The 10,486-nt window shown below is 46.1% G+C and overlaps 1 protein-coding gene across 1 annotated transcript; it reads right to left on the bottom strand.

Annotated features, from left to right (window-relative positions):
- Window positions 1-8,561: 8,561 nt before the first annotated feature.
- LOC127753747 (daphnetin O-methyltransferase 1-like) lies at window positions 8,562-10,239 on the bottom strand. The gene is made up of 2 exons (XM_052279171.1): window positions 9,349-10,239; window positions 8,562-9,171 (listed from the first exon to the last, which is right to left on the bottom strand). Exons 1-2 carry the CDS (start codon window positions 10,153-10,155, stop codon window positions 8,872-8,874), a joined length of 1,107 nt encoding a protein of 368 aa, XP_052135131.1. The 5' UTR covers window positions 10,156-10,239; the 3' UTR covers window positions 8,562-8,871.
- Between the last annotated feature and the right edge of the window lie 247 nt (window positions 10,240-10,486).

The raw sequence follows: 10,486 nt of genomic DNA on the forward strand, positions 1-10,486 counted from the left end.
CCCATCAATCGTCCGATAATAAAGCTCATCATCCAACAATGTATACTTCAACGCTTTATATCTTAACTTCCGAGAAGCCGACTGAGATGGATCCTGTAAATACCGATGGACATCATATCTCCAATCATCAGCTGTTATGGCAGCAACTTCAATCTGAACATCTTTATCATCGGCTTATATCCCGATGCCCCTTGAGCTAAATCATTAGCTTCAACATTCTGCTCTCGAGACACATGCTTCAAAGTTACCAACCGAAACTCCTTCATCAGTTCTTGGCACTTCTCATTATAAACGATCAACGTATCATTCTTGCACTCATATTCTCCTGCCAACTGACTGATTACCAACAAAGAACCCCCCATGATTTCGATAGCATCGGCTTCAACCTCCTTGAGTAACTGCAACCCCTTGAGAACTGCCTCATACTCAGCTTGATTATTAGTCGCATAAGGTTTAATAGTATAAGCGAACTCAAAGCATGCCCCCCGAGGGGAAATTATAACTAAGCCAATACCACAACCATGAGTACAAACTGATCCATCAAAAAATAAAGTCCATGGCGCAATCTCAACCGAGCCGATTGAATTATCACGATGATCCACAATAAAATCGGCTATAGCCTGCCCTTTGATCGCCTTCGGTGACTCATACCAAAGATCAAACCCAGTCAAGGAAAATATCCACTTTCCAACCATTCCTTTCAAAATAGGAGCCGACAACATATACTTGACAACATCGGCCTTGCATATAACAGTGCATTCATTGGACAGTAGATAATGTCTTAACCTCGTACATGAAAAATATAAACACAAGCATAACTTCTCCACAGGAGAATATCTAGTCTCTGCATCCAAGAGCCGACGGCTCAAATAAAACACAACCCTCTCTTTTCCTTCTAGCTCCTGAATCAAGACCGAGCCGATTGACTTATCATCGGCCGACAAATATAACCGGAAAGGAATCCCTTTCTGTGGAGGAATCAACACTGGAGGAGAACTCAAATATTCCTTAATATTATCCAAGGCTTTCTGCTGTTCTGCCCCCCAAGTAAACTGCTGATCGGCCTTCAATCTCAATAATGGTGTAAAAGGTTCTAACTTTCCAGACAAATTAGAAATAAACCTTTGAACAAAATTAATTTTGCCGATCATCTCCTGCAACTCTGTCTTATCCTCCGGAGGTTTAATCTTCTTGATCGCATTGATACTTCTCTGAGTTATTTCAATCCCCCTCTCATGAACAAGAAATCCCAAGAACTGGCCAGCCGATACACCAAAAGCACACTTTGTCAGATTCTTCTTCAAGCCATATTTCCTGGTCCTCTCGAAATCTTTTCTCAAATCGGCTATGTGGTCCTCTATTTCTTTAAATTTAACAACCACATCATCAATATAGACTTCAACCAACCAGCCGATCAAATCATGATATATATAATTCATAGCTCTTTAGTACGTAGCTCTAGCACTCTTCAAGCCGAAAGTCATTACAACCCACTCAAACAAGCCAATTGCACCAGGACACCTGAAAGCCGTTTTATGGATATCTTCTTCGGCCATGAAGATCTGATTATATCCTGCATTTCCATCCATAAAACTTAATATCTTATGTCCTGAAGCAGCATCAACCAACTGATCGGCCACCGGCATTGGATATTCGTCCTTTGGGGTAGCTTTATTCAAATCTCTAAAATCAATGCATACCCTCACCTTGCTGTTCTTCTTGATAACAGGAACTATGCTAGAAACCCATTCAGTATATCGGCAAGGACGAATAAAACCAGCATCATACAAACGCTTGATTTCAGCCTTGACAGGTTCAAGCATATCGGCTTTGCATCTCCTCGGGGGCTGCTGGTGCGGTCTAACCCCTGGTATGAGAGGTAGCCGATGTTCAACGACTGATCGGCTGAGTCCTGGCATCTCATAATACTCCCAAGCGAAGCAATCTCTAAACTCTTTCAAGAGCTCTATCAGCTTGGTTCTAAACTCTGAAGATAAATCTTACTAATAAATGTCGGCCTTGGTCGATCGCCTGGACCTATATCTGTTTCTTCTAAATCATCAGCAGACATGAAACCTTGACCTTGCTTGTCATCGAGATCATCTACTGTGTCCTTGGTGTAGACGTTTGAACCCTCCACGACGCCCTCAAAGTAATAGCTTGGGATCTCCATCTTCAATTGGCTGTATATCAGAATCGGACACTTTTAGAAAATCTCCATGCCAAACCTTCCCCGATAAACAATCAAGGCCATCCATCTCCCAAAGAGCTAAATCGGCACTAGCAACATTAACTGACCTGTCGGCTGGCACAATCTCAATCTTATCGTCTTGCCACTAAATCAAGCATTGATGCATGGTTGAAGGAATACAACAATTGGCATGAACCCAATCCCTTCCAAGCAACAAGCTGTAAGAACCTTTCCCATCAATTACAAAAAACATGGTAGGAATAGTTTTACTGCCGACTGTCAGTTCCACATTTGGAACACCCTTTGTTTCTGATGGATTGCCACCAAAGTCCTTGAGCACCATGTTTGTCTTGATGAGGTCCTTGGCATTTCTACCCAACTTCCTGAATGTAGCATAAGGCATCAAATTTACCGCAGCCCCACCATCGACCATCATCTTAGACATCGGCTTCCCATTGACATAGCCATTTATATACAATGGTTTAAGGTGCCGATTCTCTGTCCCCTCAGGCTTTTCAAAGATTGCCTGTTCTGGTGATAGAACCAACTTAGCCGATTCCTCTTCCACTTCGTCGACATCGGCTTGGTCGATCCCGAATTCGGCTGGCAAGGTAAAAAACAATGTTAACTGATGCCGTTACAACACTCTTCCCTTTTGCCAACCTCTTTGCCTCGTCGGCTACAACATCATCGGCTCCAGGAGCTTGATTCTTAACGCGCCACTCCTGCCTCGGTTTTGCCTTCCTCAGCCGATGACTAATTTCTTGCTCGACTTCCTGGAATCGTTCCCTACTCCTCAACCTTTGGACCCTTCTTTTCTGATTCTTTGTAAAAATACCAGAAGGACACCACTGAGCCTTCTCATTTTCGTCATCCTCCAAGTTACCATGTTGGTTTACCGGGCCCAATCTTTGATGAACAGGAACTCTTGTTTGCTTTGGCCGATTGCCTCCATTGTACGATCGGCTTGAACTCTCTACAACATCATCGCACCCAGGACAATCCTCGATAGATGGTAGCCTCATACCCTCATTCCAGCAGAACCTAAAGAACTCACAACCCCAATGAGGATCGAAAACACCATTATCCTCTTCATAACGCCTCTCCTGTTGCTTGTCGTATTTCCTCTGCTACTTATTTATAATTTTAGCCGAATTCACCTTAAAACCTCTCATACGTCCCGCATCGGCTGTTCGGCCTGCTGTGTGCACCATGTTAACAGGAAAAGGATTACCATCAACCTTCATCGGCCTCTTGGAATCATCACACTTAATCTTGCCTCCCTCAATGGCCACCTGAATCTGCTGTCTGAAAACTTTGCAATCGCTAGTAGAATGAGATCCAAAATTATGCCATTTGCAATACCTCTTTTTGCCTAATTCCTCAGCCGATGGAATTGTATGACCAGCAGGGAGCTGAATTTGCTTCTCTCGGAGTAGCAAATCAAAAATCTTGTCAGCTTTGGTAATATCAAAATCATACCTCTCTTCTTTTCTAGAATTCTTTACCCATTGGCACGGTATAACCTTTTTACTCCTTACCCATTCGGCTGCAGCTATTTCAGAGTCATCATCATCGTCATCCGACCCATACATGTAAGGACAAACATGATTAACCCTCTTAGAGTTCTTCCTAGCTTCGGCAGACCTCTGTTCGTGCAATGTCACCTTCTGTATAAGATGTGACAAGCTATCAAAGTCCTCAGATGAGAATTTCTCTCTAATCGGAGCAATCATGCCCTGAAAGGCCAAATCGGCTAACTGGGCATCAGTTAAACTCAAGCTAAAGCAGTTATTCCTCATCTCCCTGAATCTCTGAATATACTCATGCACAGGCTCATCATGCCTTTGCTTAATCGCTGTTAGATCGGACAACTTCATCTCATGAACTCCACTGTAGAAATAGCTGTGAAATTGCTTCTCTAAGTCGGCCCAACTGTTGATCGACCCATACGGCAAAGAAGAAAACCAGGTAAAAGCCGATCCAGACAAGGACAACCGGAACAACCTAACTCTCAGAGCGTCTACAGCCGATGCTTCACCACACTGAGCTAAAAATCGACTAATGTGTTCATAAGTTGACACACCGTCTTGTCCCGAAAATTTGGAGAAATCTGGAACTTTAAATCGGTTAGGAAGAGGAACTCTCTCAAACCACTCAGGGTAAGGTTGCCAATACAAGTTTCCAGTATCTTTTGGTTTAAGCCCAAACTGTTCCCTCATCACGTTAGCAATCACATCGGCCCATGGTCGTTGCTGAGCTGCTCCTTGCAATTGTTGCTGCATTGGCTCGAACTAACTATACTGACGAGCAAACTGAGGTTTAGTTAGCCCCCCTTGCTGATATTGGGCTTGCGGGGAAGAAGGTTGATATTGATAATTCAAATTGCCCCCTTGGTAATTCTGGTAATTCGGTTGAATATTTCGCACCAAGTGCTCAGGTACAATCTGAGGTATCACCGTATAGTCTGGCTGCATATGGTGAACCAAATGCTCTGGAACAACCTGATTCAGGGCGTGTTGTCCAGCCAATGGATTTGTCAAGCCTTGCTGGTGAATCGGCTGGATAGTTTGCTGTCTTGATGGCGTTTGTTGAATCGGCTGCACAACTTTGTTGTTGTACTGGCTACATAACCTGTTGGATTGGGGTTGTTTGTTGAATCGGCTGTACAACCTGGTGCCTTGGCGGCGTTTGTTGAATCGGCTGCTGCTGGACTGGATCAACAGTAGGTTGGGGGGGAAGAAACATGGCATCAACCTGATCTTGTGTTAGCCGATTTGCCACCTGCCCACTATGCTGTGGCTGCTCCCTCATCAACAGCCGAGGATTAACCGGCTGGCCTGGTGCCAATGCTGATGGAGCAGGTGGGGGAGTCAATGGTGGCGCCATCGGCTGAGCTGATGGTGCAATGGGAGGAACTGCTTGAACAGGCGGCTGAGTACCGGTGATCAAAGGCCGATAATTTGGAAAGACACCTCCTTGCAAATAAACCGGGCCTGCAACTTGATGCTCGGCTATTGATCCATCGGCTATCGATTTCATCATGTTTGACAAGGTATTGACTAACACCCTAGACTGATTGATCAAAGCATTGTGCACGGCATAGTCAACCCGATCTTGAAAGTTGTTGAAGAAATCCTGTGCTGCCTCGCCGTCCTGATTAAGATTTCCTCCTAGTGGCCCATGAGCACCATCACCTTGAACACCATGTACCCCTTGAGAATTGTCACCCTGATTTTCTTGAGCCGAGCCGTATATAGCACCTTTGTCACTTGGTTGAGCCGATTCATCTGAGGCTCTTTTCCCCTCTCCTTCCTTAGAAGAACTGGTCTCAGGATCATCAGGAACTACCTTTATCTTATACTTCTGAACAAATGTTCCCTTGCAAGTCTGCATGAATGAGTTTAAGAATTGATCTCGCGCTTGTTGCATCATTGCTTCGAAATCCTTCTTTTGATCAGGTGTGAACTTTTCTGGATCGACAGTCACTATATTCCCTTCATTGATGTCACTCAGGCCTAGCCTCTGGATTTTTTCCTTAATGGACCCTGGGCTAGCCGAGGATGGCGACGGTGGCAGCTTCTCGGCCATGAGGAAGATTATTTTCTGACTTCTAATCAGTCCCACCAGGCATGCCACGCGCACCGTCCCCCCACAAGCCGCATATGTGCCATGACGTGCGCCGACCATGAGAGAGGTGAGGAGTCGGGGAGGGAGAGAGAGAGAGAGGTGGGAGGTGAGTTTGGGTAGCTGAGTGGAATTTTTGTGTAAATATGTTAAAAAATTAAAGAGTAGTAGGTCTTTTGGGGTGGAGTGGAGCTGTGGAGCAACAAAAACCCAGCTCCACACCCATAGTTCATTTTTTAGGAGTAGCTCTGCTAACTCCACTCTCAAAAACAGAGAATCTGGATTGTTTGGCACAACTTCGGCTCCAGGTAAGTTGGAGTTGGAAGCTGGAGCTGTGCCAAATGGAACCTTATTTTCTATCTCTATTTTCAAGTTTTTCAGTATTAAAAATTAGTCTTGTTTAGAATTTTAGTTATCTTTTATATTTACATTTTGGGACAAGGCAGAAGTGTAGTTCCAGTTAGCTGTATGTGCAGCATCATGGCGTAGCGAGTGAATTAGCAGAAGCATATATAGTGTAGAGCGGGCAGATCAACAGTCAGGAGTTGAGTGTCTACTCTCATACATGTGTAGGTGGAATTGATTAGCCATGCACGGTGATTAGCGGCACGTTTGGAGCAAGAAGCGGTCCAGGCAGTGCATGCATGCGGAGTTAGTTAGTTTTGGCACGCTTATGGTGTACACGGCTGCGTTGTGTGAGCTAGAGTAGTTGGGTCATTGCCCATCGTGTGTGTGTTTATGTTCTATTTAAAGCAATGTAATCAACATGTTTAGTCGAGAAGAAAAGAAAGAGAAAAAGCACTAGGTTGTGTGTGGTGCCACAAAAACTCTATGTGTTGTGTGGGTTCTTTTCCATTATTGTGTCTCCACGTGAAAGTGAAGTTGTGTCCATTGTGTTCCTGTGAATTGCTTTGATTCCTAATATTTGGCATCAGTTTCTGGCTAGTTCAACATCTAACTCGAGGGACAATATATGTGAAGGCCTGGTGGACTGTTGGTGTCTGCAGGGCTTATATACCCGAGGGACCGTCGATGTACGGTGAAGGGGTGGTGAACGGCTGAGGGGCACCAAATGTGTGAAGGGAAAGATTGTTGAGTAGTTTCATATTGGTTGTGGAAAGACAAATAACCTAATATATAAGCGGGGGAACCTCTCACCTCATTGGCTAGCTTCTGGAGTGGAAAAGGCTTTTTAATATACAATCAAATCTAAAGAAAAAGTTTTGCATTCTGCTCATGGGGCAGGACTCAGGAGCAGGTGTGGTCGTTATTAGTTTGTTTGCAAATTAAATAACCATGATGAATGGATCTACTTTGAGATTTGGCAGTGATAAGTTGGTGATAATTCACTGAATTTTCAGGATGGTATTAGTTTATCTAGCATACGCATAACATACAACTACTTACAGAGAATTGGGAATTGTTGCCCTAACAAGTAAGCTTAGCTTGTGTTTGCTCCTTTTTGCTGATGGTCTGTTACTTTTTCAAGCTAGTTTAGTTCTAATGGTAATCAGTAATCAATATATTCTGGATTTGCCATGGAGCTATATCCAAGCACATTACTGCACTATTTCTGCATGTCATGCAGAAATGCATTTTGTAAGATGCCATGGCTTCACATAAATATCGGAATGGCTAAATGACTGGCGAATGATTTTTGAGGTCAAAATCATGCAGATTACTAACCTTGGGATTTGCTTTGCAATTTGTGTTCCGGTGACCTTAGCTCTTCTCCTCCGACTCCGGCGACACCTTCTCCAACTCCGGCAACCCCGACAAAAGCAATGGAATTAGGGTTTAGGGTCTCGGGTTGGGATAGGGGTGGGAGGGGGGGTTGGGGAAGGGGGAAGAGATTGCGGGCCTAGAGGGATGGCTGTGGGAGGCGGCGGCCCGGCGGCGGGCGGCGAGGCGCCGGCGGCAGCACCGAAGCCACGGGGATGGAGGAGGGCGGTGGGCTGGCATCAGCGGCGGGGGCAAACGGCTAGTACACGGCGGATCCGACAGTTAGTGGTTAGGAGGCGGTGGCTAGTGGTGGCGGATCCAGTGGCGGGAAGCCGCCGGAGATGGGGAAGACGGTAGGGGCGGGACACTCGCGCCGTTCGTTGTGGAAGAGGGGAGTAGGGGGTAGGGGAGGAGGCCGGCCAGGGGGAGGGGAGGAGGGGGGCTCGCCGGCGCCGTTGACCCCTTCTGGCTAGCCGGCGAGTCCGGGCGGCGGCACGTGGGGCGGCGGTGGAGGCAGCCGCGTGCGAGAGGATTCGGCGGCGGCCTAGAATGATGAGAAGAGGGAGAGGGGTTAAGGTTAGAACTGCCAGCTCGAATCTTAAAGGGATCCAACGGTTTAGAATTCGCATGATTTGTGAGGTGCTTTTCTTGTCGTTGGAGGTCTGCTGCCAGCATGAATATTTTGTGCTCATCTTTTACATTATATCAACTGCTGAATTGATGCTTTGAGTATGAAGCAAGATGCCTGCAAGAGTATTTCTTTCTGCCTGATGTTATTGGACTTTATTTTTCTTTCTGTAAAACATGGAAATTTGACTTCATTTAACGTTTCCATCGAAGTAAAATATGAAAATTTGACTTATCCTTGTGTAGATGAATTAGTATGGTGAGATAATTAATTTTGTGAGATAGAATTATTTGTTTTAGTATTTCTTATAAACAATAAATAAGTTGCCCGCACATGTATGTCTGGGGGCTTAATTCCTTCATATGTAGTTAAACAACGCAAAAAGGAGATCTATAGTACTCAATACTTTGTCTATTTGCAATTCTAACGTAGGCTTAAGATTCATTTCCAATATACTGTGGCAGTACACACATATACGACAACAAACACAAGCCATGGGTGCAGTAAAGCTAGCGCAACGACTGCTAGATATCTTTGAAATGAACCCTTGCACAGTTCATGAAGTATCCGAGCTTAAGATTTCAGTCCGCTTCATGCATGATCTGTGAAATTCCATTCCAAAGTCATTATTATGGTGCACCATTTATTTATTTCGTCACATCACACGATCCACGTCCATTGCGCATATTAGATAGAAGCAATCCTACAGATAGACCTCGAAGACAGCTCGAGCACCAAGTTTCTTCACAATCTTATAGTCACTGAATCCTGCTGTCATGAACAGGTCATGCCAATCATTTTCGTTCCGTTGACGACCTCTAGTATTCACCATCATGAGCATGTCCATCATGAGCTGCGCTTCGAACATTACAGGCCCCAAAGATGGTTCAACCAAGATATCTATGACAATCAACTTCCCGCCCTCCTTTCGTGAAGGAATAGCCTTTTTGCACTGAGCTAGGATCTTCACGCAGTCATCGTCGCTCAAGTGATGCAGAACAAGCTACGTGCAAAATAGAAAACTATTAGGCCATGCAGAAATGACTACACTAAATTTAGTTTCAAGAGCTTCTGCCGATTGATATATCTTGAGATGGCATATTATTGGTTCATAGTTCATTAAATATGCATGTATGTGATATAGGATTTCTTAGTGGTTAATATAGATGTGTACATATACCTTGAGCATGACTGCTTGGGCGGGTGGGATGGTACACTGGAACGCGTCACCAGCGACGTAGTTGACGACACCGTCACGAGGGGCATGATCGACCAACCGTGGAAGGTCCAGCACCGTGCACTTGATGTGCGGGTACGCCTTGACGATGGCCCTCGCCGTGGCGCCGTGGCGGCCGCAGCAGTCGGTCAGCGACCGCACCCCCTTGAACAGGTCGCGGCACTCGCGGAGCAGCGTGCCGATGCCGAGGTTGTCGTGCGCCGCGAGGCCCTCGTTGACTGTGGCGTCGAGCTCCGGGTCGAGCAGCGGGGTGCTCTCGTCGAACAGCCTCGCGCCGTGCAGGTCCTCGAACGGCGACGGCACCGGCGACGCCAGGTCCTTCTTGAACCACTCGGACAGCGCGAACGCCGCGTCCACGTAGTGGCGCGACGTGGTGCCCAGGACGAAGCACCTCTGGCTATGGTGCTCGTCGGCGACGACGCCGTCAACCAGGATGCGGGACAGCGGGGTGAGGCGGAACCGCTCGGTCTCGCCGCCGTCGGCAGAGGCGAAGACGCGCGCCGTGACGAGCACACGCATCAGGCGCCGGAAGAAAGGGAGCTTGTTCTCAGGGAGGGACAGCGCGGCCATCAGGTCAGGGACGGTGGCGGCGCCGCCGAGGCCATGGATCGTGGTCGGGATGCCGAGCTCGACGGCGCAGCGGAGGCCCATGGACGTGAGGTAGTAGAGGCTGTGGCGCCACAGGTCGGCCTGTGCTTGCATCAGCTCGGCATCGTTAGGAACCTGGATGGTCTGAGTCTGAGCTGCCATTGCTCGTTCAGTTCTTTGATCACACTTTCACACACTATATTTCACTTCTTTTATGCTCCCTGTCTGGTGTTTTCGTGTGCTTTGTTGAAGGGATGCTGGTGCCTTTAAATAGAGTGTGTCAGTGTTCTACTGCTATACTGCTGGTTCTTTTTTTTTTGGGGTATTACATTTTGTTTCTTGTTTAGTTCAATTCAAATTTCAATTTGTTTATCTGATTAGGTGATTTGTCCCATATCACTATTTGTCTTGTTGATATATATATATATATATATATATATATATATACCTGTCGTTGGAAGTTGGCTCATGCACGATATTAAAAGGTTTACAA

This window comes from Oryza glaberrima, chromosome 11 (genome assembly GCF_000147395.1).
Source record: "Oryza glaberrima chromosome 11, OglaRS2, whole genome shotgun sequence".
NCBI lineage: Eukaryota > Viridiplantae > Streptophyta > Magnoliopsida > Poales > Poaceae > Oryza > Oryza glaberrima.